This window comes from Anastrepha obliqua, chromosome 5 (assembly GCF_027943255.1).
Source record: "Anastrepha obliqua isolate idAnaObli1 chromosome 5, idAnaObli1_1.0, whole genome shotgun sequence".
In the NCBI taxonomy this organism is placed as follows: domain Eukaryota; kingdom Metazoa; phylum Arthropoda; class Insecta; order Diptera; family Tephritidae; genus Anastrepha; species Anastrepha obliqua.
The window spans coordinates 71,103,959-71,127,374 of record NC_072896.1 but is presented as its reverse complement, the minus strand read 5'-3'; the positions used below and the strand labels follow the sequence as shown (position 1 = coordinate 71,127,374).

The 23,416-nt window shown below is 39.9% G+C and overlaps 1 protein-coding gene across 1 annotated transcript; it reads left to right on the top strand.

Moving 5' to 3' along the window:
- The first annotated feature begins 14,535 nt into the window (after window positions 1–14,535).
- On the top strand, window positions 14,536–22,895 carry LOC129248821 (odorant receptor 94b-like). Its single transcript, XM_054888434.1, has 6 exons — window positions 14,536–14,830; window positions 21,643–21,858; window positions 21,928–22,249; window positions 22,320–22,419; window positions 22,508–22,774; window positions 22,842–22,895. Exons 1-6 carry the CDS (start codon window positions 14,536–14,538, stop codon window positions 22,893–22,895), a joined length of 1,254 nt encoding a protein of 417 aa, XP_054744409.1.
- Window positions 22,896–23,416: the final 521 nt, after the last annotated feature.

Below are 23,416 nucleotides of genomic sequence, written 5' to 3'. Positions count from 1 at the left end.
GTAGAGGTACACCGCAAGGCGGAGTCCTCTCACCGTTTCTATGGAACGCAGTTGTAAATAAACTTCTGTTAATACTGGAATCGGTGGGCTGTAAGGTGATAGCTTACGCCGATGATGTTGTCATTGCTGTCTCTGGTAAATTTGTATCTACATTAAGAGACCTAATACAAAATGCTCTAGAAATACTTTCTAGGTGGGCAGGAAAGTGTGGTCTAGGAGTTAACCCAGACAAAACACAACTTATATTGTTCACTAGGAAACACAAAATCCCTCAACTAAGTCCAATTATGCTCAAGGGGGAAGCTCTTGTGATTTCGGAAGAAACCAAGTACTTGGGACTAATCATAGATAGGAAACTAACTTGGAAGTCAAACATCTTAGAAAGAGTCAGGAAAGCGAACCTAGCTTTTTATGCCTGTAAGAGAGCTTTAGGTAAGACCTGGGGAATTAAACCTGAGGTTGCTCATTACACTGCTGTCGTCAGACCCATCCTTCTATATGGAAATGTTGTCTGTTGGTGTGCTATGCAGAAAAAAACCTATTCTAATTTATTGAATAAGGTGCAGAGATCAGCGGAATTAGCAATATGTGGCGTCATGAAAACCACGCCATCCATGGCTTTGGATATCATACTACATCTGCCACCCCTAGATCTCTTCTGCAAATACTTAGCGGCCTGCTCCGCTGTAAGGCTCAAAGCGAGCTCACAATGGAAGACTGTCACACAGGGACATTCGACCATCTTAGACTCCTACACGGATATACCCAGTGACTGCGATTATCATCCTCCCATTCTCTGCTTCGAAAGGAATTTCCTAATGAAAATCCCTTCTAGACTGGAATGGTTTGAAGAAGATCCAACACCCAACACACCCGTTAAGATCTACACGGACGGGTCTAAAATGGATACCGGTGTAGGATCAGGGTTATTTTGCGAAGAGCTTTCTATTAGTGAATCCTTTAAACTACCGGATCACTGTAGTGTTTTTCAAGCGGAAATAAACGCTATTCATGAAGCCTTAAAATGGCTAAAGATAAACAGAATATCATCAACGGATATCTGCATTCTATCAGACAGCCAAGCTGCCCTACGAGCCCTGGATGCATTCCAAACAACATCAAGGAGTGTCTTACGTTGTCGCCAATCTCTAAATGAGATGACCAAACAATATCGTATAATCTTGTGCTGGGTTCCAGGCCACAGAGATATACCAGGGAACTGTAGGGCAGACCAACTTGCAAGAGAAGGTACCTGCTTGCCAGACATAAGTAATCTTATGGAGATACCTCTCGCAACTTGTAAGCTTCTCATTAAGGACGCATTAATCAGGTCTACAAATCAGAGATGGATTAGCGTTAACAAACTGCCAAACCTAACCTAACCTAACCTAACCACGTGAGAATTCTTGGGGTGTAATATCATAGCTTGTGCGGACTTGGAGGTTAAGTCATCTAAATATACTTATAGCCCTTGCTCTATGCATGCCCGATTCACAAAGCGGCGACGGACTAAAATCGCCCCCACCTCTCATTTCTGTCAGTTCCCCGTTGTACCAACATTGAAACCTTTAATTCGCAGACCAGGAAAATTAACTTCTTGTTGCATCATTGGCTCGTGCAGCTTGATCATCCCGTCGCAGTCATCTTCGAGGTCAATGGGTAACCTCCCAGCGAATACAGCGGCTACTACGTCGAAGACTGTACGGTAAGCCCTACACACTCTGAGATTGGTTAACCTGCGTGCCTCTTTCAGCTCTCTGATATACGATTTATGCTGCACAACAATTTATCCTTCAAAGTTCGGCATAATTCTGGAAAGGCAGTTACACTCATTAGCAGGTTTATAACCAGCTTGCTTCCTAGAAACATAGCCTGTGGTCTATGAAGACCCCGACGTCATACACCTTAGATATGTATTGGACTCTATAGTGTGACCTCCAACTCTAAGGGAGACCCGTTCCACCTTTCTCCGACTGATTAGTAGCACTAGCTCGGTTTAGTGCTCCGCTAGTTCTAGTTCGTTTTCTTGGAGTCATGCCTCCACCGTAGCGATAATTGTGGTGCGTTTTATCGCTAATTCGCTACTTGTTTTAGCCACCCTAATTATGGCCATGTCATCGGCATATCCTACTTTAATATATAGCAGGCTGATGTTTGTGGTGACAACGAGTACAAACTTGTTTTTTTTTTTTGTTTTTAGGTATTTATGCGTAGACCAACTGTTTTGGTGTTGGAAAGTCTTGGAGATCTACTTCCAAATATTCAAAGTGATTGGCTTTCATTTAAATTTCATTGGCTTAGCTAATATTGTAAAAATCCGCACGCATACTGTTTGGGTATTCTTCGTTTGTTTCGCTTAGTACGATGACAAGAAGGATTAAGAACAAATACGATGGCATCCCTGATTCTGGTAGTCATTCTAAATGGTGAGCTTTACTTTTCTTAGATCTCAGGTACTTTGTTTTAAAAGCATATTAGGTGCATAATATTTTCAGAATACCTTTATTTAAAGGGTGATCCCCATATCTGCCTAGAAACTCCACCATAGGTACTTTCAAAATCAATGACCAATAAATATTTTTATAGCTATGTGCTCAGGGGATTGTTAATCTAAATGTTTCCTCTCGACAATCAAGGTTCTGTAGGTATCTTTTCTTAAACTATGTAAAACAGATTTGAACTCTCATTCCAGCATCTTTGTTATATGAACTGCTCTTTGCAACTTTAAGAAATCGTTAGTTTGATCTCCTTACAAGGATGATGAATTTCATAACTCGGTCCCAAAACAAAGAGAACCCATCAGAAATGGGGACTGTGTACTTTATGTCGATTGGGTGAGAAAAGGGTAACCGTTGGCCTATTATTAAAATAAACAACACTCTATATTTTGATAATTTTTTGGTTTATATTTCTTCATGCATTCATTTATTTGTTTATTCTTAAACACATTCCTTCTATTCTAGCATACCAAGAATATAATTTCTTGCTGGTATTTCGGTAGCTCGACCTCGTTTTCTCACATATCATTAATATTTTCTTTCATTACTGTTATTTCTCGAGCCTATCTTAACAGAAATGTGTGCCAATGGCCTTCAAGGTAGACTCGACAAATTTCAATCAGGTATTGAAAAACATCAAGACGCACACCACAAATCGGAGGAGTCCTCAACCAAAACCAAATAAAAGGATGTACGCGCCAACTATAAATATATTAAGAGCGAGAAGAACGGATGGCAAAAGTTTCCTCAGTGTCCTCAGTGGTCAAAAAGTGAGAGCCAATATGTCTAAACCTTATCTTCGCGAAAGCTAGGTAGCTAAGGGGTAGATGCTGATACAAGTTAATCTCATCATCGCCCAGACAGCTACCACAAATAAGAATCGAAGTTTTATTGAATCTCTCCAAACGCATACACATTTATGGTAACTGGTTAAGAAACCAATAACGAGAGTTTTCTCCACCTATTCAAGAGCAAAACATAGTTAGACCAGTGAACCTTTCCTCTCTCTTTGCACGGAGAAATCACTTCACTGGAGAAACCATCTCATTTTGGTTTTAGAAGGTTCATCATCCATTTAGTTTCGTGTAGTGTCCCTCTAACTTAGTGCATATATTGGCTATCAGAAAAAATATTGATCTACATAAAAAGTTCCACATTTGTCAGCAACAAACCAACTGGTATTTTGCCAAGAGCTACCACTAGTTGAAAAAACATAAATTCAAGTTGAATAGGGTGTTTCTCGCATACGAATCCTCCACTAGCCTTCCCGTCTCATCCAACTGAGTAGATCACTCTCTTCGCTTTAGGGCATACCGTTTTTTAGGAGCAAGCCAAAGACCTTCAGTAACTGCATTAACTTATGAGATGTACGTAGTATTAATCTAAAACTAAGGCTAAGACTATATAGACTAAGAGGGCTCGTCAATGACGCCTAATGATTTAGGTGCGAATGAGAACAGCATGGGATCTAGCGATATCAGAACAGAACATTCCATGTATGAGAAGTCGGTTAACTGCATGTGTCTAACCGCACCTCATAGACGGATGTCTCAAGCATAAGTCGGAAAGTTCTTCTCACGAAACTTTGTAATCTACAGAGATGATCTGAAAGTCACTCGATACTTACACAACGAAAATAAGCAATTTTGTACAGGAACACGCCACTTAAGCTAAGGAAACCATATAATTACCGAACGCGAGTCGATAAAAGGCGCCGGTCGCATCGAACAATGAAGCAATGAGACATCGGGTGCCATATAAATTATCTTTATTTTTATATAAATGTGATGCAGAATCACCAATACAAAATACACCCTCGCAATCAGTGCCCACGAAAATAGGCATAGAGAGCGAGAGGGAAGAGTCACACGTAGAGTTCAGGAATTGGAAAATTAGGAAACTGTCACCCTTCGGTTAAAAATAATAATTTGTATATAAAAAAGTATATTGCAACACTTTTTAAAACAAACAAACGTACATTGGCGGCACATTGATGGAGTATCTGGTAGGAAATCGCCATGAAGGCAGCTGTAGCTCAACATTTGAAAGAGGGTGGGCGGCGACAGGAAGGTCGTGTGCTACAGAGCGTGTTGCAAAGATTGCGGGCGTTGATAAGTTACAACAAAAGTAACAATAACAAATAGCTGTGACGCAATTCAAACAAACAAAAACTACTATCATAAAAACTAGAGGGGCACAAAAAAATAATTTTTCGGATTGAAAGCAAAAACAAACACACAGATGTGATGGAAATTGTTGCAACATCTCCGTTTTCAAATAGCCTCGCTGCTGATTTCTCATTGAATATTTTATCGCACGCGCAGGCGGAACCGTCATAAGGGCAGCCAGTCAGCCAGCGAGACAACCAACCGCATAGTCAATGCCACAGCGGCACAAAAACCACCTACTTTCAATATACATACATAAATACCGCATAGACTTTCGCTGTGTTGCAAAAACAATCATTAGTTCTTGCAACACTGCCGCTGAACTTAAAAATACAACTAAAAAATAAAAACAACACAAACAAAGCGCAAGCGAAAATAAATGTTTTCAGCATAATTGCGCTCGCATGCGGCCTGTGGCACGTGACGCACGTTGAAAAATGATGCTTTCGCTGCTGCGACTTCTGCAGCAGTGTACAATAATATAACAACAAAGCGTTTGTAGTCACAATAAAGCGGGGGAATACGAGAAAGAAAGCCCTTTGCTGCACACAAAATGTAAAACCAAAGAGGCTGCACGCTTCCTCAACCTCATCACCCACACACACACATACCTCTCATACTCCGTTCTTGCTTTGTGCGCAGAGCAATTCGAGCGAATGCACGAAAAATCGCAAATTAATCTGATGATTTTATCACTTTTGTAAATACTGCGGCGGATGGTGACCTCGACGGGGTGGCCATGTATTACATATAAATATATACGTATGGCTGTGTTCTAAACTGCCGATGCGTTCATATTACAAAATGTTGCATGAATTGGCAGCATCAATCCGGTCGCATTGGCTGGCGTGTTGCATTCAACAAGCATCCTAATGATTTCAGCAGTCGCAAAACTCACGCACATTCGGGCATAGATACAGTTATACGTCCAGCTGTAGTATTCTATTTCTGTTGTTGCAACTAAGCGCGTGCAACGTGTCATTTGACAATTTGCTTTGAGATTAGTTAATCAATTTTTGAACATCAAGTGTGGGTTTGCTGGTGGCTATTCGAGAGGCAAGCGACCAAAAGCTCAACTTGGTATTGAAATACTTTTGTAAGCTGATATACTCGTATAGACAGGCATTTATCAGTTACTTCAAAGATCTGCTACATTGGTGTCGAAAATCAAACGAAATTCCTAATACAGTAATAATTTTTCTGTTAATTTTAATGACACGCGATTGGCTGGAGACTAGTATAAGCCCCTTTAAGGAGACCGATATTTTTTCGGGGAAAGACGCAACAACAAAGGCCTGATGAGCATATGTAGATAATGTCCTCGATATTATTACGGGAATGTCTGACCTTCCTTTCAGTTACATCTGAATATTTTTCCATCACTTTCATATGGTGTGAGATGTGAACTGGTTGATAGGTTGGGGAAATGGTCGAAGTACCACTCTGGCAGTCCCAAAGTAGCACTAAAGCGCCGTTTCGATACCATTATGAGACCTCCAACAGAATGATATCTACAGCCGGGCAGAGCTGTTGATGTAAGGGAGAAGATTGATGAAATTTAGGTCGGCGCACTGCCCCAGGCAGTCGAAAAATGGAGCACCTAGCGACCTTAATCGTTTAGCTGCCAAACCCGAACATTTACATAGAAAGTGCTCAACAATCTCCTTCTCTGAAAAGTCCCCACAGATCCAACTTAGGAAGTCTATTATTCACAAACGCAAAGATTAAATGGGCCATCAACACTTTTGGTCCTTATAAATCACTTGGACTAGACGGTATATATCCTGTGTAATTGCAGAAATCACGGGTTATTGCCTCACGGTTCATTAAAATCATCATTAGAAGTTGCCTTAACATGGGCTACATTCCGCTAGGGTGGAGAGAGACAAAAGTCTCTTTCATACCCAAGGCAGGCAGGTCCTCACACACTCACCCCAAAGACTTCAGACCAATTAGTCTTACGTCTTTCCTCCTCAAAATTCTAGAGAGGATAGTGGACGAGTACATACGGGGCGCTATATCAATAAATAAATTCTCCCCGGCGCAGCATTCCTATACTAAGGGGAAATCTACAGAAACCGCCGTACACTCGCTTGTCGGGTTGGTGGAAAAATGTTTATCAGATAAAGAGTTCGCCATGGTAGATATAGAAGGCGCCTTCAACAATAACAGGTGGCGCTAAAGTAATCCTCCTATCAGAAAATGCTATAAACTTTGCGATTGGCCCCCAATGTCAGTTCTGTTTTGACATTTGTGTAGTAAACACATGCGAAATACACGTTTATAAACAATGTTACGCTATACTGCTCCAGAGCGCGGAATCGGTCGGGGACTTTGGCACAACGTGAATTTCGTCGCAGATTTCCTCGCCATCCAACGCCTACTGGTGAAACACTGCGACGTTTAGCCGCTCGCCTCGAAGAGACTGGCACAACACGAGATGCTGCCAGGCGTGGCAGACCCCGGAGTAGCCGTTCTGCAGAGAATATTGCTGCTGTAGCCGAGGATGTCATGGAAGCGCCGTCGATATCGACCAGACGACGTGCCACGCAAATGGGTATCAGTCGACGGTCTTTACAACGAATTTTGGTACAAGATTTGAAGATGTTTCCGTACAAAGTCCAGACGGTGCATCAGCTGTTAGCTGCTGACCGCCAATCGCATCTAACATACGCTCAAGCCATCCTTAATCACCACCAAGAGGAAGGTGATTTTTCATCAAAAATAATCATGAGTGATGACGCCCAATTCCATCTTAGCGGGTACGTAAATAAGCAAAATTTACGCTTCTGGGGCACTAAAAATCCGCGTGTAACCCACGAAGAGCCATTACACCCGCTCAAAGTCACTGTAGGGTGTGCTGTTTTTCCTGGAGGAGTCATCGGACCTTTTTTCTTCGAAGACGTCGCGGGCCAACCGGTTACTGTGAATGGTGAGCGCTACAGAGAAATGATCAACGAGTTCTTTTTGCCGCAACTTGATGAATTGGGATTGGAAAACATGTGGTTCCAACAGGACGGTGCAACGGCACACATTGCACGTGCTACAACCGATATGCTGAAGGATGCATTTCCCGGGCGCCTAATCTCCCGTTTTGGCGATTTGCACTGGCCAGCAAGATCGCCTGATTTGACCGCTCCAGACTTCTTTTTGTGGGGCTTTTTGAAGTCGCGGGTTTATGTCAACAAGCCTCAGACTCTTGCAGCTCTTAAAGACAATATCCGTCAAGAATGTGGGGACCTATCGTCGGAAGTTTTGGCCAAAGTGATGGAAAATGCCATAAAAAGGGCTCAAATGGCAATCAACTGTGGCGGCGGCCATTTACATGACATCATATTCTCGACTTGATGTAAAAAAAAATTTAAAGACCAAATAAAAATCCACAAGAAGAGTCAAAGTTTTTCTTTTTTTTTTTAATTACAGCCAAAAAACATCGCAAGGTTACTTTTGCGCCACCTTGTATAAAGGCGAGCGCTATAGTAGATGCTTTAGAAGACTTTGGAGTTGAACCACACGTTGTTGCCCTGATAGAAACAATACTCGTCAGAAGGAAGATAACGGCAAATTTAGGCAGCACTACCATAAGCAGACAGGTCTACAGAGGCACACCTTAAGGTGGTGTCCTCTCCCCTCTCCTCTGGATTTTGGCGGTAAACTCGCTATTGCTGACCCTGGAGAGAGGAGGTTGCCACGTCACTGCATACGTAGATGACCTAGCAATTGCTGTTAAAGGCAGATATCCTAGCACCCTCATGGACATTCTGCGCTCTAACATGGCCACGCTTAGGAGCTGGACTGAAAATAGGGGACTCGCTATAAATCCCGCAAAAACTGAAATAATTCTCTTCACAAGGAAATATAGGCTTCCTATAATCACACGCTTCAAGGGTGTGGAGATTCCTTTAAGAGAGAATGTCAAGTACTTAGGACTCATATTCGATAGGAAACTCACATGAAAACCTAATATTGAGGAAAGAGTAAAAGAGGCCAACGTTGCATTATATACTTGCAAAAGAGCGGTCGGTATTAAATGGGGGTTAACACCTCGCATTACTCATTGGCTATATACTTCGGTAGTTAGACCAATCTTATTATATGGAATACTTGTATGGTGGCCATCTGCTCTAAAGGCGAGTTACGCTAAAATCATGAGTAAGGTCCAAAGAACAGCTCTTTTATGCATCTCAGGTGCTCTAAGGACTACTCCAAATAAAGCGCTAGAAGTGCTAATCAATTTGCCTGCACTAAATCTCGTAGGGAAAAACGTGGCCGCCGCCTCGGCGCTTAGACTCAAAAGTATGGCGCTATGGAAAGAACGGCGGTTTGGCCACGCCTGTATTTTGCACACTGAACAGTCACAAACAAGAAATAGACTATTCTACTCCTAGACTTAACTTCGGCAAGCTCTTCAAGACAAGTACCATATACCGTCAAGAAGGGAGTGGCAAACACCAAGGCCATGGAGAAGAGGGGAATTACATTTTTATACAGATGGCTCCAAGCTAGACGATAAAGTTGGCTATGGAGTATTTTCGAAAGAATTAGGACTGGAACTATCCGTTCGACTACCAGACTACTGCAGCGTCTATCAGGCAGAGGTTCTAGCTATAAAAGAAGTGTCTACATACCTAAATTTGCATGCCGTAACAAAAACGACTATAAACATATTCTCGGATAGCCAAGCGGCTATTAAATCAATGAATGCGGGTATACTAAGATCAAAGGTTGCACAGGAATGCCGAGCAGCCCTAAATGATATTAGCGTCGTATTCAAGGTCAGCCTTATTTGGGTTCCCGGACACAGAGATATTGAAGGAAACTTTAAAGCTGATGAGCTGGCCAGAAAAGGTACTGCTCTTCAACTGCTCAGTGATAAAAGTACCATTGGAGTACCTTTGGCCACGAGTAAATTAATAGTAAAAAACAACATTATCCATGAGGCCAATAGGTCATGGGAAGAAGAAGATACATGCGTAACAGCCAGGCTACTATGGCCACAAATAAACAAGAAAAGAACAAAGGAATTGCTTAGCCTCTCAAGAGAAGATATCTCGAAGGTCGTGCCTTGTGTCACCGGCCACTGGCTATTTGGCAGGCATTCCTTGAGACTGGAGTATTCTCCCATGAATATTGTCGAAGCTGCAGAGATGAAGAGGAGGAAGAAACAGTAGAGCATTTCCTTTGCAATTGTCTAGCCTTAGCTAAAATCAGAGCAGGTTGTCTAGATAAACACTTTTTCAATTCTCTTACAAAACTATCTGGCGCGGGGATTAGACCAATCCTGCGCTTCATAAGAGCCTCAAAATGGTTTCACGAAAGTAAATAAACAAGGTTCCCGTGTCGCACAGTGGTATCACAACGGACCTGTGAGGTTTAAGTGAGCTGGTCATACGGACCGACTGCCACCACAACCTAACCTAACCTAAAGTCCACACAGCATTTGCAATGGGGGTTAAATAGTAAACCTAGCTTTTCCGCGTGTTACCTGCATATCCAAGAGATTTAATATCCTCCTTAGAGGAGTCGTCGGAAAAATACGGTGTTAATTGTCCAAAAATGCTACCCGTCATCTTGCATAGCCAAATTAGTTTTGCGGGGATTTCAAAGTCAGACATATCGGCATACAGGTAACTTCTTTTTCGCTTGGAAGTTGACGAAAAGATGGTGTGTGTCGATTCTACTTTCAAGGATATGTTCCAAAACTTGGCGTAAGATGAATATCTGTCGAAAGAGTAACCGCCGTTAGAAAATCTTTGCATATTCACGCACAAACCCATTCAGCTACTCTGCCAGCAAACGGATTATTGGGGCTAAGAATGCAATAACCGTATCACTTACCTCCCTTATCATCTCCTTATCACTTACCCCCTGCTAAAATTTTTCCAGCTGCCGCTTATACATATTTTGCATTCGTTAAAATGTCACAAAAAATTAGTTATGCAAACAGTAGCACATCTGCCATTTAAACTTCCTAGCAACTTCCACGATTCTCCTCCATATTTTCACCCACACACTTCGGATTTTATTCCCATCGAAGTTTCGCCTTCTACGAAGTTGTTGCACTTCTTTGTCACACGCGAATGCGGCAAATGCGAAAAGAGGATTATCGCAAAATGGGAACGCAAAGCGCATAAATTGTTAGTGTGTGCGTTCCGTGCTCGCTCTGCATTGTACAGTTGCAGTGTGCAGAAAATCTAGTCTCGACTACACTTTCACATTCTATCGCGGGTATTTCAGAACTCCATCGTCTTCAATGCTTGCTCTGGAGTCCCGCTACATTCATCTACACTAAATTGTCATCTATTGCATCATTTTCGTGTTAGCACACTTACAACGTGCAACATTAATGCCATGCAATGCTCGTACTGAGCCAAATGTATCCAAAAGTTTAGCCAGACAACAGAGCGTTGATAGGATGCTTTGAGAGATTGCTTTGCCGTCTTAGAGAGGTAGTGCAGAGGCGTATTTGTACGTGTGAAGGTGAAGTGGTATTGAGGCATATGAATGTATTTTATAGTTGGCATGGAAAAAAATATTTCAAAATTAAAGAAAGAGTTATACAATTGTTTATCACAAGTTTTATAATACTTGAAGCAGTAAGCCGATCTAGATCGGGTGATCTAAATAATATAAATATATGTAAAAGGCACTATCACTCTTTTTTGGGTATTTGTCCGAGCTCCTCGTGGGGCGCATCTTGATGCTCTTCCGCAAAGGGAGGACCTACAGTTTTTTTGATTGATGATTATTTTTATTACCTGCCATGTGCCGCTCGCTATTAAAAATACTTTTTTATGATTTGGTATTTGAGTCAAACACCCAAAAAGGGTGTACGCGCCAATTATATATATATATATATTTGAGCCTCGGGGTTTCGAACCTGGACATTACCGAATGGTAATTTCGCACTATAATAGGTTTTAAGGTAATAAATATTACCAAGTCAGACCTCCAGACCTCGTACTGGACGTATGACCAAGTTAGGTTAGGTGGGATTTTCATAAAAAAGTATATTTGATGGGGTCCAGGAGCGTCTCCCCGAGTCCTATTGCAATATAACTAAAATCAGATTTACAGGTCCTCGTGATATTGTTGCTTTAAAAATCTGAAGCGTATATACGCTGAGCTTTCACATAAGAAGTGCTGAATGAGATCCCTTACTTCCTGCTCCTTCTTTCTGGGGGTTCCGAGCTTGGCAATCGTATGGCCGGTATCTAGTGTAACATTAGAATGCCCATGTGAAACCCCGTATTCATTTTTTGAGAACTTCAAAAACGTTTGTGTTTTTCTTTTAGCAGAGACCTGAGCTCAACGGACATTCACGGGATTGTAAGAACTATAAAATTAGAACATTCATTTTATTTTTGTCTTTTTTGTTCTGGTTTTTTTCAAGGAGAAAGAGAAATCGCAAATGGGGCGACACAATTATAAGGTGCTAAAATCGAGGTAGCCATAAATATTTACCTATCTACCTTATTAATCTCTTATCCCCTTCAATCTGCTCAATATGTGTTGCTAAGTTGAATTAGAAGGGGTGCATTTTCCCAAAGGCTTCTCGTATCTCTGGATCTGTAAAGCGTCGGATTTTTTACTGCTCTTTGCTGCTTTCCTGAGGAATTCCCAATATATTTGTTTTTTGCCAAAAAATTCTCTTCCTGCCCCTCGTTTTAGTTTCACTTGTACACGGAAGCTCTTTGCGCCAATTTTTTTCGGAGAAGTTTTGCGACAGTGCTCGTGATCTTATTCTTACTCAACACCATTTGCCAAAAGCTAAATATTCTTTAGCCACAGCCAGTTTCAAGGTCCACTTGTTCGCCCACAAATTGTTCTACTTACTAAGTCATTTATTTTCCATTCTCCAAGCTGATTATTTCAAGAAATATTCTCATTCCGTATCAGCTTATTTTCTAACGTTTCCTGATGCTCTCTCAAGAGTACCTAGTTAAGTTTTCCTCTTGAAGTTAGAAAAATAACCACTATAGTAAGGTCAGTAGCAACTGTTCCGAAGTAAATCACCTTTTCTCAAAATATGTTCTCTTCAAGCCTTCACCAGTCCTTATAGCTTCTATAATATATTAGACCTTCTATTTCAAATTCTTCTGATATGCATTTCAAAAAAGAATTCAGATTATTTGTGGGGATATTATAGTAAAAATCATACTCGTTTGACTAAAGCTACATCGTTAAGGGTTTTCAGCACGAAATGATTATAAACCGCATGAGCGCCCTTTTTTACAACCTAAAGGCAGTGACACTAGATGCGGCGCTGTATAAATGTGCTTTCGTTTCGCTACCTGTTTTATCGCTGCAGCCTTCGTCGTTTGCTACGTGCCGTACTTAGCGCCAAATGTCACACAAACTGCCACTGTCTTGGTCGGAAAATACTCGATGCTTTTCATAGCAACTGCAGGTCAACACCGTGCCAAGCGCAATGGTAGCACTTTGAATGGTAGCTTGTAAGAACAAGCAGGCGATGGCGGCCTCTTTAAAATGCCATCCATAACGTGGGATTTAAATGAGCTGCCATTTCGCCATTGATGGCACTAATTGGAAAATCCATTGGTGTATATCAATCACAGGCTTGTTATGAGCCGCCCATCAATCTGAATGCTACTCGCAATGCAACTCAATTCAATTCCACTTCACTTTAGCTCTTTTACTCTCCTGATTGCCTATCAGCTGTACATACTTATGCACATCAAAGCAGTCGTAGCGCTGCGGATAGTCATAATTTTGCTTTTGTTTTGCTGCTGCTGCTGCTGTTGCTTTCAGTTTTCAGCTGGAGTCGGTGTCGTCGGCGTTGTGTAGAACTTGTGCCTTTTCATGCAAATGATCAAATCGTTCTGTCTCTCTCTCTTGGTTGCTTTTATTCGACTTGCTTAGGAAGCGATTAAGCGGTTAGCGCATACATTCACATTCACACACTCAATGCCATTTAATTCGATTTATAATTGTGTGGTTTGCTATTGACTTATGCCATAAATGGCACTGCTATTTAGTTCCCTCTGCTTTCGTGCCCTCTTCGCAGGCATGCACACACACACACACATACATACAATTGCACACACAAACTCAAAGCGATGCATACTTTCAAGCGCCCAGCACGTCCATGCGTCATCATCAACATGATTGCACCACAAATGCTGCTACTTAATCATCATCGATCAAAATGAAATTTACGTGCATTGATCTCTTCTTTGTTTGCTGTCGATTTTTTTGTTCATTCTGGTGAATAGAATTTTCCGCCCCCACTCGCCAGTATGTTTCTTCCTTGACCATCAGGCTGATTTGGTTTGATTGTTTTGTATTTTCCAAAAATTTTAATTGATTTTCCTACACGCTTTCTACTTGTCCAGTATGTAAGCATGCATTTATGAATTTAAATTCGAATACTTCACATCACAATTATGCATAGTACATTCCATGGGCAAACACCTCTGTTCACAATAATAGCAGCGCGACAAATTGCAGAATTTTAACTATTTTTTTATATTTTATTTAATTAGTTTTTTTATAAACACCTATGCATAATATATCCGAGGCTTGGTAGTTTTCTTCACAGAAAAATTTTTTATGAGGTGGGTTTTATGCCAAACGTACAACCCGACTCGGGAGTTTGGGACCCAGATAACCTGGGTTGTTTCGCCTTCTCACGTTAGCTCACTCTCAAACAGATGTTCGAAAGCTACCCAGAGTATACTTGCAGAAGAATCGTTCCGGTCATTCGCAAGTGAATGACGATCATATACTTTCCCACTCACGTGAACTTCTATACAGGGAACCATCATCCAACAGTAACGGACGTACAGATCATGCTGAAGATATGGAGAAGTCACTTCTCAAAACTACAAAATGGCGATGACGCCAACATGCCCACCAATAGAGAAGTTGACTCGAGTAGTGCAGTTTCTAGTGACAGTGACGACGTTCCACTGTCCGACTATGACAAGGTCTTGAGAGCTATTACCCGGCTTAAGAACAAGAAAGATGTGGGTGCGGATGGCCTGCCGGCAGAGCTCTTCAAGCCCGTAGGTGATGAGTTAAAGAACGGCATGCAAATACTTATGAGCAAAATATGGTCGGATGAAAGCATGCCCAGTGACTGGCATATCAGCGTTCTCTGTCCATTCGACAAGAAAGGTGACCCCAACTGCACCAACTACCGTGGGTTTCTGGCTAGGTAAATCATCCATCGACCACATTTTCACATTACTCCAAATCCAGAAAAAGACCCACTAATCCTCTCGGTCTTACTGTATGGCGCTGAGTCGTGGACATTGACGAACACCGATTGACGGTTATTAGGAGCTTTCGAGAGAAAATTCTTCGCAAGATCTATGGTCGGATTTGCGTGACTGATACATATCGAATAAGATGAAACCACAAGCTGGACGAGCTGTACGCCGACATCGACGAAGTGAAGCGAATGGCCAATAACGCTCCATCAAGGAAGGTGCTATTTTCGAAATGTACTGCTGAAACTCGCAAAACGGACGTTCTCATCTACGTTGAAAAGACCAAGTCGACGACGACCTAACCGCCATTGGTGTTTCTAGCAGGCGTCCACGCGCGCAATGCAGAGCAGATTGGCGCAACATTTTGGTAGCGGGCAAGAACGACCATTGGTTGTAGTAGCCAACTAAGTAAGTAAGTAGTATTATTTGGTATGTATATCACAACAAAACCATACCTACATGTCATAATTAAAAGTTTCAAACTTGGTAGAAAATTTAACAAATTTTCATGAAAATTTCAAACATTTTATTCAGTTCTGGACTTGCAGTTTCGTAGACTATTAAATTTTGGTAGCTAAAAATTCGCGTTGAGTTTTTTAATTTTTGCTAATTGATTTTGATTTCTTTAATTTAATGCTAATATGCATTTTCTTCCATATAACGAATACTCGAAATCTTTTTTATATGGAGCAAACCAAATCGTCAAAAATCAACGCAGTTCCTGAGCCACTTTAAACCCGCACTTTTCTATATAATATAAAATTTCTATAAAATTTTTTTATGATTAAAAAGTTTGTAATTTTGATGAATATTTTTGGATATTTTGGAATATTTTTGGATCTTTTTTATTTTTGTACACAGCTAGAAATTTTAATTTATATGGTTTTTGTTGTCGTATGAACTATACTTTTATAATAAATATAAACAGTAAACTCTTTGCAATACGTCGCGCCTCTATTATTGTGAACACAAGTGTTTGCATATCACTAACTATCCGTTATGAATATTCGTATCAAATGCTCATTCATTGCCAATAAACGGAATGGATTCGTTGTATAATTAACTGCACATAACCTGTTACTGGCAGCCTAGTCATCGAGTATGCTTCCCTCTGAATCATTAATATGTTCTCTCATTTATTTCTCGATTATGATTAATATGTTTTGTATATTCCTAATCGAATATATTTTTTGGATCTTTATAAGTGCTAAAAACCTGGTGTACTAATTTTGTGAATCAAAAGGCAGTTCTGCACAAATGGACATAGGCACTTATTGTGTGAAACAGACTCGTCAGATAAAATTTTTCTGTCGTTTGCATGGGAATGGAGAAAAAACAATTGAAAGTTAAAAAAATTATTTTTGTTTTCGAAGGAGATCTCGCGTTTCGCAACGACTGTGGTTTGCGTTTAAAGAACTGCGAGTGATTGAACAGACTAGTGACCGGAATCAGTAACAACGACTGCTGCTCCTAACTGCAGTCGCGTAAAACCCGTAGGGGCTGCGCTTGCTCTACCAAATAGACAGCTACAGATTCTACTTATCAGCTGCCAATAAATAAATATATTTCAAAATATAGAAAGTTATTTATTCAAAGTGTCAATTCCTACAATCTCTCTCGCCAACAAGTGCTACTTTGGACTTCGTAGGCAACTGAGCAGTAAAGTCCTCTCTCGACGAACAAAGCTAACACTCTACAAGTGTTGTTGTTTGGACTATTGTATTTAATAGTAACTAACATATTTTAGTGGTGAGTAAGCAGATTTATTATGTGGAATATGCGTTTTTGTAGGCAAATAATTTCAGGAGAAAACTCGTTTATTAGTATACTAAGATCAGGAAAATTATTAATGAGACCGTTGATATTCCATTGTAATATCTTCATGTTTTACTGTGTATCGGAAGAGTTAGTTGTTGGGAGAGAGGGTGTAGTAGTAAAAGAAAAATGGTTGGGTTGGGAAGAGTTTGAAGTGGGAGAGAATTGAGAGGAGTTGGTATGAATATTGGGCTAAGAAGGGTTTAAAGTAAGAGAAGATTGGGAAATGTTGGTGGGGAGGTTGGAGTGGGAATGGTTTGTGTTATGAGCAGGATAATATATTTGGGAGATGAAGTCTTCAACTAACATTCTGGTTGCCGTTTGACTACAGGTTGAGCTCGGTGCTGCTATGTTGGTGGCGTTTGATTCAGGCGTGCTGTTAGTGATTGCATTGTTGTTTGTTATTGAATTATCTGTTTTTTTATTGTATTGTTTGTGGATATATTTGAAGTCGGGTGTTATTGATGCTAAATGCATTTGAATTTATGTCTGTTTATTGTAATGATTTCTTCAGGTGACACATTGGGGTTTTATCACATCTTTTGAGCGTGTGACTGAGTTTTTGACAACTCTTACAACGCATTGGGTTGGGATAGCATTGTTTCCCCTTTGCTGTATACCACGATACTTCGATTTTCTCAGGTAAGTGATAGCGATCGAAAGTGAGTAAGACTACCACTAAAGGAGTTGGCTTACCTTCAACATTTTAGGGAACTTGTATGCTGATGTAACACCCTGTTCTTTCAAGTTCTCCACTATTTCGTCTTCTTTAACATAATTTAAACAGGGAGCATAAATTGTGCCTTTGGATGAGTTGAGGTTCTTGTGTAACTCGAATTTTACGGCGCAGATACCGGCAAGGTTTTTTGTTGAATAAATTTGTTAGCGATGTTCGAATTTTTTACAAATAATAATAAATTTCCGTCTCTTAATTCAGAGATATTGAGAATATCAGCGCTGATATGCGTCAGCGCTTTATGAACCAAAAAACAAGAAAAGGTATTAAGTGGCTTGGAAGAGTAGATTGTACTTGCAATTAAATATTTCGGATTTTCTTTTTTTATACGAGGTAGTGTTGGAAACAAGTCCTTTGTAATTGTTTACGGTGGGGACTTGCTGCTAGGGCAGCAAACCTGTTGTTCCCGAGTGCGGGAAACATAATTATTGTTTTTCTTACCGCAGCCGTTAACAATTGTTTTTTTTTTTTTACACGCGAAAAGCAAAAACAAAACACAAAAGAGAATAAGGTGGGATGCAAAAACACAACGAACTCGTACTGCAGTCAAACTGAAAGCGATAGACACAACCGAATGCGTCGAATGCCAGTCGATGACTCTGGTTGAAAAATAAGTTCTGCGATTTTTGAAACCAAGCACAGAATACGATACAGGTGGAGAGAGAGCTCTTCAACGTTCTGTGGTTTATAAGCAGTTTTTATGAAATTCCTAACAGTATTTGGTTAATATCCAAGAATGATAGAAAGAAGTTTGCGCCCATCAGAGCGTACGCGACGTCACGTTTGCTGAGTTGTGCAGTATTGCCAACCATTTGTTCTTCGCAATAAATTTAGTGCTTTTTTATACCGAAAATGCGAAAATTTTGAAGTTTCGTGTTTGTTTCTTTTTTTTTTTAATTTAAAGCTACCGAAAATTTAGGTTAAAAAAAAAAACGGGGTTGTTATACAAAAGAAGTTTAAAAAAGGCCACTCTGAGAAGATTTTAGTGCTAATGAAAATTTTTTTACTCTTATAAAATTTGATAATTTCAAAGTGCAAATTTAATTTTTGGCTCCATTTAAGGTCATGCAAAAATATTAAATACCCCTCTCTCAACTCTTCTTAAGATTGAAAACCTTTTTACACATTTAAAACATTTTATTGAATGCGAATTAAACCATAGGGAGGTGTAATCGTTTCTTCCGGTCATCAATCCTTAGTGAGACATAGAGCATCAAGAGGTGTATTCATACTAAAAATAAGCAACAAAATACCAGAAAATACTAAAGAAACCATACTGACATTTTTACAAAAAGAGTACCTTATCTATTATAGTTACATAACTTCAAATATAGCAAAAAAGTCGTTCCCTTAACAAAAGAGTCTCGCTTAAAAAAAAAACTCATAAATTAAATTATACATAAGCATAACACATTTATTTAAGAAAACGCACATTTTAAAGACAATTTGTCACGCATACAAAGTTCTTTAAGTGATTCAATAAAACTTTGTTGGGTTTTTTTCTTCGAATGGGCATTTTAGTGCGTTTTTATATCCAAAGCTAGGCAACACTGCAGTATCGAGAGAGAGATTTGACTGCCGAAGGCAGAAGAACACCAACAACACCTGCACTCGCGGGAAATGCCACCAGATGTTAAAAAAAAGTAAAGCTAAATAAAACTGAGTGAATTATTTAAATAATTATTAAAAAATGTTTATTTTACAAAATTATAAACATGACATTTTAATTAGAACAGCTAGAAAAATGTCATGAAGAAAGAAATAAAACTCCGAGACAAAAAATAATAAAAATAACAAAAAAAAGAATGCTAAATCAAGTTACGAAAATGGTAATCTGGCCATACTGGAGCTCAAATCACGTAACTAGTTGTCAAATTCGCTGAGCGCAAAGTAACGGGACCACGATAGGCGCCATCTCATTATTCTTCGCATCATGGTTAATATCGATATTTTCAGATCAAACTTGTGACAATTTAATGTAACAATACGAGCGTCACCAAATATGCATGCAGAGGCACTCCGCAAGGTGAGGTACTATCGCCGCTATTATGGTTACTTGTAGCAAATGAACTGCTCAAGAAATTTGACGGTGGCGCAACAAAACTATTACTACTACCTACAGGGCTAGGGATAAACGCCGAAAAAACGGGCATGGTACTTTCTAACAGGGGTATTCACCTGTAGAACCTTCGGACACAGCTCAGTAGGAAAGTAGAGCTCAAGTTGCACAGACTACATGACTCCGCACTTTAATTGTTAAAGAAGGTTTCGTACTACAATTGAAGAGGAGGGATGGCACAAAAGCATAGAAGTTTGCCATATAACTTTTCACATCTATACAAAAGGCTCTAAAACTTTATACGGAGTGGGAGCGGGCATTTACTGCTCAAAACTAAGGATAAGGCAGCCTACCAAGCTGCCAGACCACAGCAATAATTTCCAAGCGGAAGTTTTTGCTGTGGGGTAAGCCGCAGAGCTAGGCTACACTAGAACAAGAAAGAACTCCACAATTAATATATACGTGTACAGCAAGCAGCAATAAGAGCAATAAGCTCATACTGTATTAAGCCCAAAAATGTTCAACGGAGCAGGGAGGCCATAGAAAGGCTAGTCGCAAACAGAAGGCTGCATATCTATTGGGTACCTGATCACAAAGGCATTCTGGGGAACGCAATAGTAGGTGAGATAGCAAAAAGTGCCTTTTGAACAAGAGAACGACATACCAAAACCTCTAAATACTATATATATACAACGAAATGGACGACTACATAGAAAAACTAGTGAAAGCTAGGTGGACTAATTTGACCACATGCAAAACAGCAAAAGTTATGAGTAGAACTAACGACAAAACACTGACTCAATTCGTACTTACGCTCTCGCGAAAGGACTGCAGAACTATCATAGGTATGCTAAGAGGTCATAATCTATTGGAGGCACATGCGGTCAAGATAGGCATTACTAACACGGACAAATGCAGGAAATGCAGAGAGGATGTTGAGGAAACTTTAGAACGCCTTCTGTGCGTCTGTCGGCATTATTAAAAACGCGTTTAAAATGGCTGAGAGCCCCATTGCTTGAGAGTCTGGAGGACGTCTCAAAAGCGGATCTCCCAGCTCTGCTTACATTCGCCAAAAGCGCTGACATCCTACATGATGTCTACTTCTGGTATTCATAGAGGTCGATTTCCATCTGGTATCGCTAAGGACCAAAAGGTCTATGCGTGGCTTATAGCCAACCAGACTTACCTCACCTAACCTTTGACAAGTTAACATAGTTTCGAGAATTGGTCAATAACTCTAAAGCAAATTAAGCTAAGAACAAAATTTTATTATCGGCCTACACAATAGCCTCGTTCTAACTCTGCTCTGTGATTCCAGTGTTGCTTCCACGATGGGAAGCTTTCTTGGTAATCTTCCGAATTTTCCTTCCGGTACCGTGGTTACAACTTTATAATGAATTCCGTTGATATGTGACTACAACTTGATGAAGAAAAAAATTGCATTGGGTCATATCACAACTGCGGCAGAGTTGGCATACGTTTTGCCATCAAAAGCCCAGATCAACGCGCCGTCGTGATGTAAGATGTCGCCACTTCTTGGAGATTCGAACTACATGCATCATAGAGCTAATAGCTTAGTTTTATCGCTAGTTGAAGTCAGAGTTTGTAACATTTTTCGGTCGCTCATATTTCGCTGGATATATACTGTATGTGGAGATAAGGCTAAGTAAAAGTTTATAATTGATTATAAGTAATTACTGAGCGTGGAAATTAAATTTTTCTTTCTAACAGCAACATAAAGTTTTTAAAAGTTCGGCCATATTAAGAGAGAAGAATTTATTTCACTATAAGCTGACGTAATTTCATATTGCCTGGTGATAATTACTTCCAGGAAAAGTATGCATTATATATTTATATTCAGTTAACTAAGTCACGTAATATTCGAACAACAATTTATGTATTATATATATAAAAGGAACGAGATTGCTGAAAGAGCTCGCAGTTCTCTAAATCAGTTAGTTAGGTAAAGTTAGTTAGCACTTCGCTGTCATGGACCTTCAAGAGTTCGACAATTTATTTGGCATACGGCGTACTATAAAAGTGGCGAAACTTATGGGACTCTGGCGTTACGAGGGAGCCGCGAAAATACCTTACATTCTCTACTCCTATCTGCTGCACTTCATATTCATAGTTCCCTTCGTTATTATGATGTTCACAGATGCCGCACAAGCATCAAACTTGGATGATTTCGCCAACTCCATGTACATGGCACTCACCCAGTTGGGACTACTGGCAAAACTAGTGAATAACTGGTGCAACACCAAGTTGTTGATAGGATTCTTTGCAGAATTCACGGAAGATCCACTATTTCAATCTCATAACGCAGAGGAACGCCGGGAATGGTCACGTGTGCAGAGATTTTTTAGTTGGCTAGCATTTATCTACATCTCAATGTGTATATTTGGCTTGACCTTAGCCTTCGTGAGCGTACTCTTCAGTCCGCAGTGTGAGCTACCGTTTCCATATGCCCCACCTTTTAATTGGTGCACTAAGCCCAACTACTGGTATGCTTATTTCTACGAGCTGCTGGCATCAGTGATCAGCTGTTCAACGAATTCTTCCTTCGATATGATAAATTCTTATATGCTACTTCAATTATCATTATATTTTAAACTGATTTGCGGACGTTTAGAGCGAATGGGAGAGCTGGAAGGAGACGCCTCGATGAAGGGTTTTAGTGAGGAGAAGTTTCGCATTGATTTTTGTGAAGTTACGCGATTGGATGCGCGCACAAAGCAGTGAGTGGAGGAGATGTTTGAATTGATGTGTTGTCAAACTTCATTTTAAATTTATAACTTTTTCCTTTAGGCTAACGCAAAAGTGCGAGCAGTTCGTCTCATTTCCATTTTTCATTCAAATGTTTTGTTCAGCCTTTGTACTTTGCTTTAGCGCCTATCGTTTGCAGAAGGTAAATATCATCTTGTTTTTTATAGAAATATTCCTTGAACAATTTATTTCATTCCATTTAAAAATATTTTTTTTAATTCCTCTCAAAGTTACGAATTTCGGAGAATCCATCACCATTTGTAGCGTTCATTCAGGTGTTGCTGATTATGGGTTTACAAATTTTCATACCTTGCTTTTACGGCAGTGAGCTCATGAAATATTCCAGCGAGTTGAATAATGCTATGTACAGCAGCGCATGGTTTCAGTGCTCTCCAGGGATGCGCAAATATTTGGTCATCTACATGGAAATGCTGCAGCGTCCGGTGCGCGTCCGCGCTGCAAACTTATTCGACATCAACTTAGATGTCTTTAAGAAGGTTTCTAGTTTTTTAGATTTTCCGATACATTGCAGCCTGACACTTTTATGTTTGTTTTGTTCTTTAGACTATGGGAAACACCTACAGCTTGTTGGCTCTTTTGCTCAATATGAACAACTGAAATGTGGAGGAGGACTGGAATGAAATAAAATTATTTGGAGCTATTTTATTACACAAGTTTTAAAATATGTATCCTCAAGTCATACAGAAAATAGTGAATAATCACTTATGTGTTTGGTGATTTTAATTTCCCGAATATTATGTGTTCAAAAAATTTATTTAAACTGGATCTTTTGCCAATGAAGTTCTAAGATCTATTTCTTCGTCGTTCATAATATGTTAGGTCCTAATTCGGTGCAAATTAATTCTTATTAAACAAACTGAATAGAAATTTAGATCGCATTTTTGTCAGCGACAATGTCGATTTTCACATTTCGGATAGTTGCAACAGATATACGACAATGCGATAGCTTTGCCTTAGCTTAAGCCCAATCCTCTTCAACACCATAAAGGATGAAATCATAAATGATATAAATGATGGAATCCAAGGACTTCAAATCTCTAACTCTGAGGTAAAAATATTATGCTATGCGGACGATGCAGTGCTCATGGCGAATTTAGAAGATGGTCTTGAAAGTTTAC

Coding starts and splice junctions, on each gene's coding strand:
- LOC129248821 (XM_054888434.1), top strand. CDS start 14,536: ATGCCCACCAATAGAGAAGTTGACTCGAGTAGTGCAGTTTCTAGTGAC. Junction 22,420..22,507: donor GCGCCTATCGTTTGCAGAAG/GTAAATATCATC, acceptor TTCCTCTCAAAG/TTACGAATTTCGGAGAATCC. Junction 22,775..22,841: donor ACTTAGATGTCTTTAAGAAG/GTTTCTAGTTTT, acceptor TTTGTTCTTTAG/ACTATGGGAAACACCTACAG.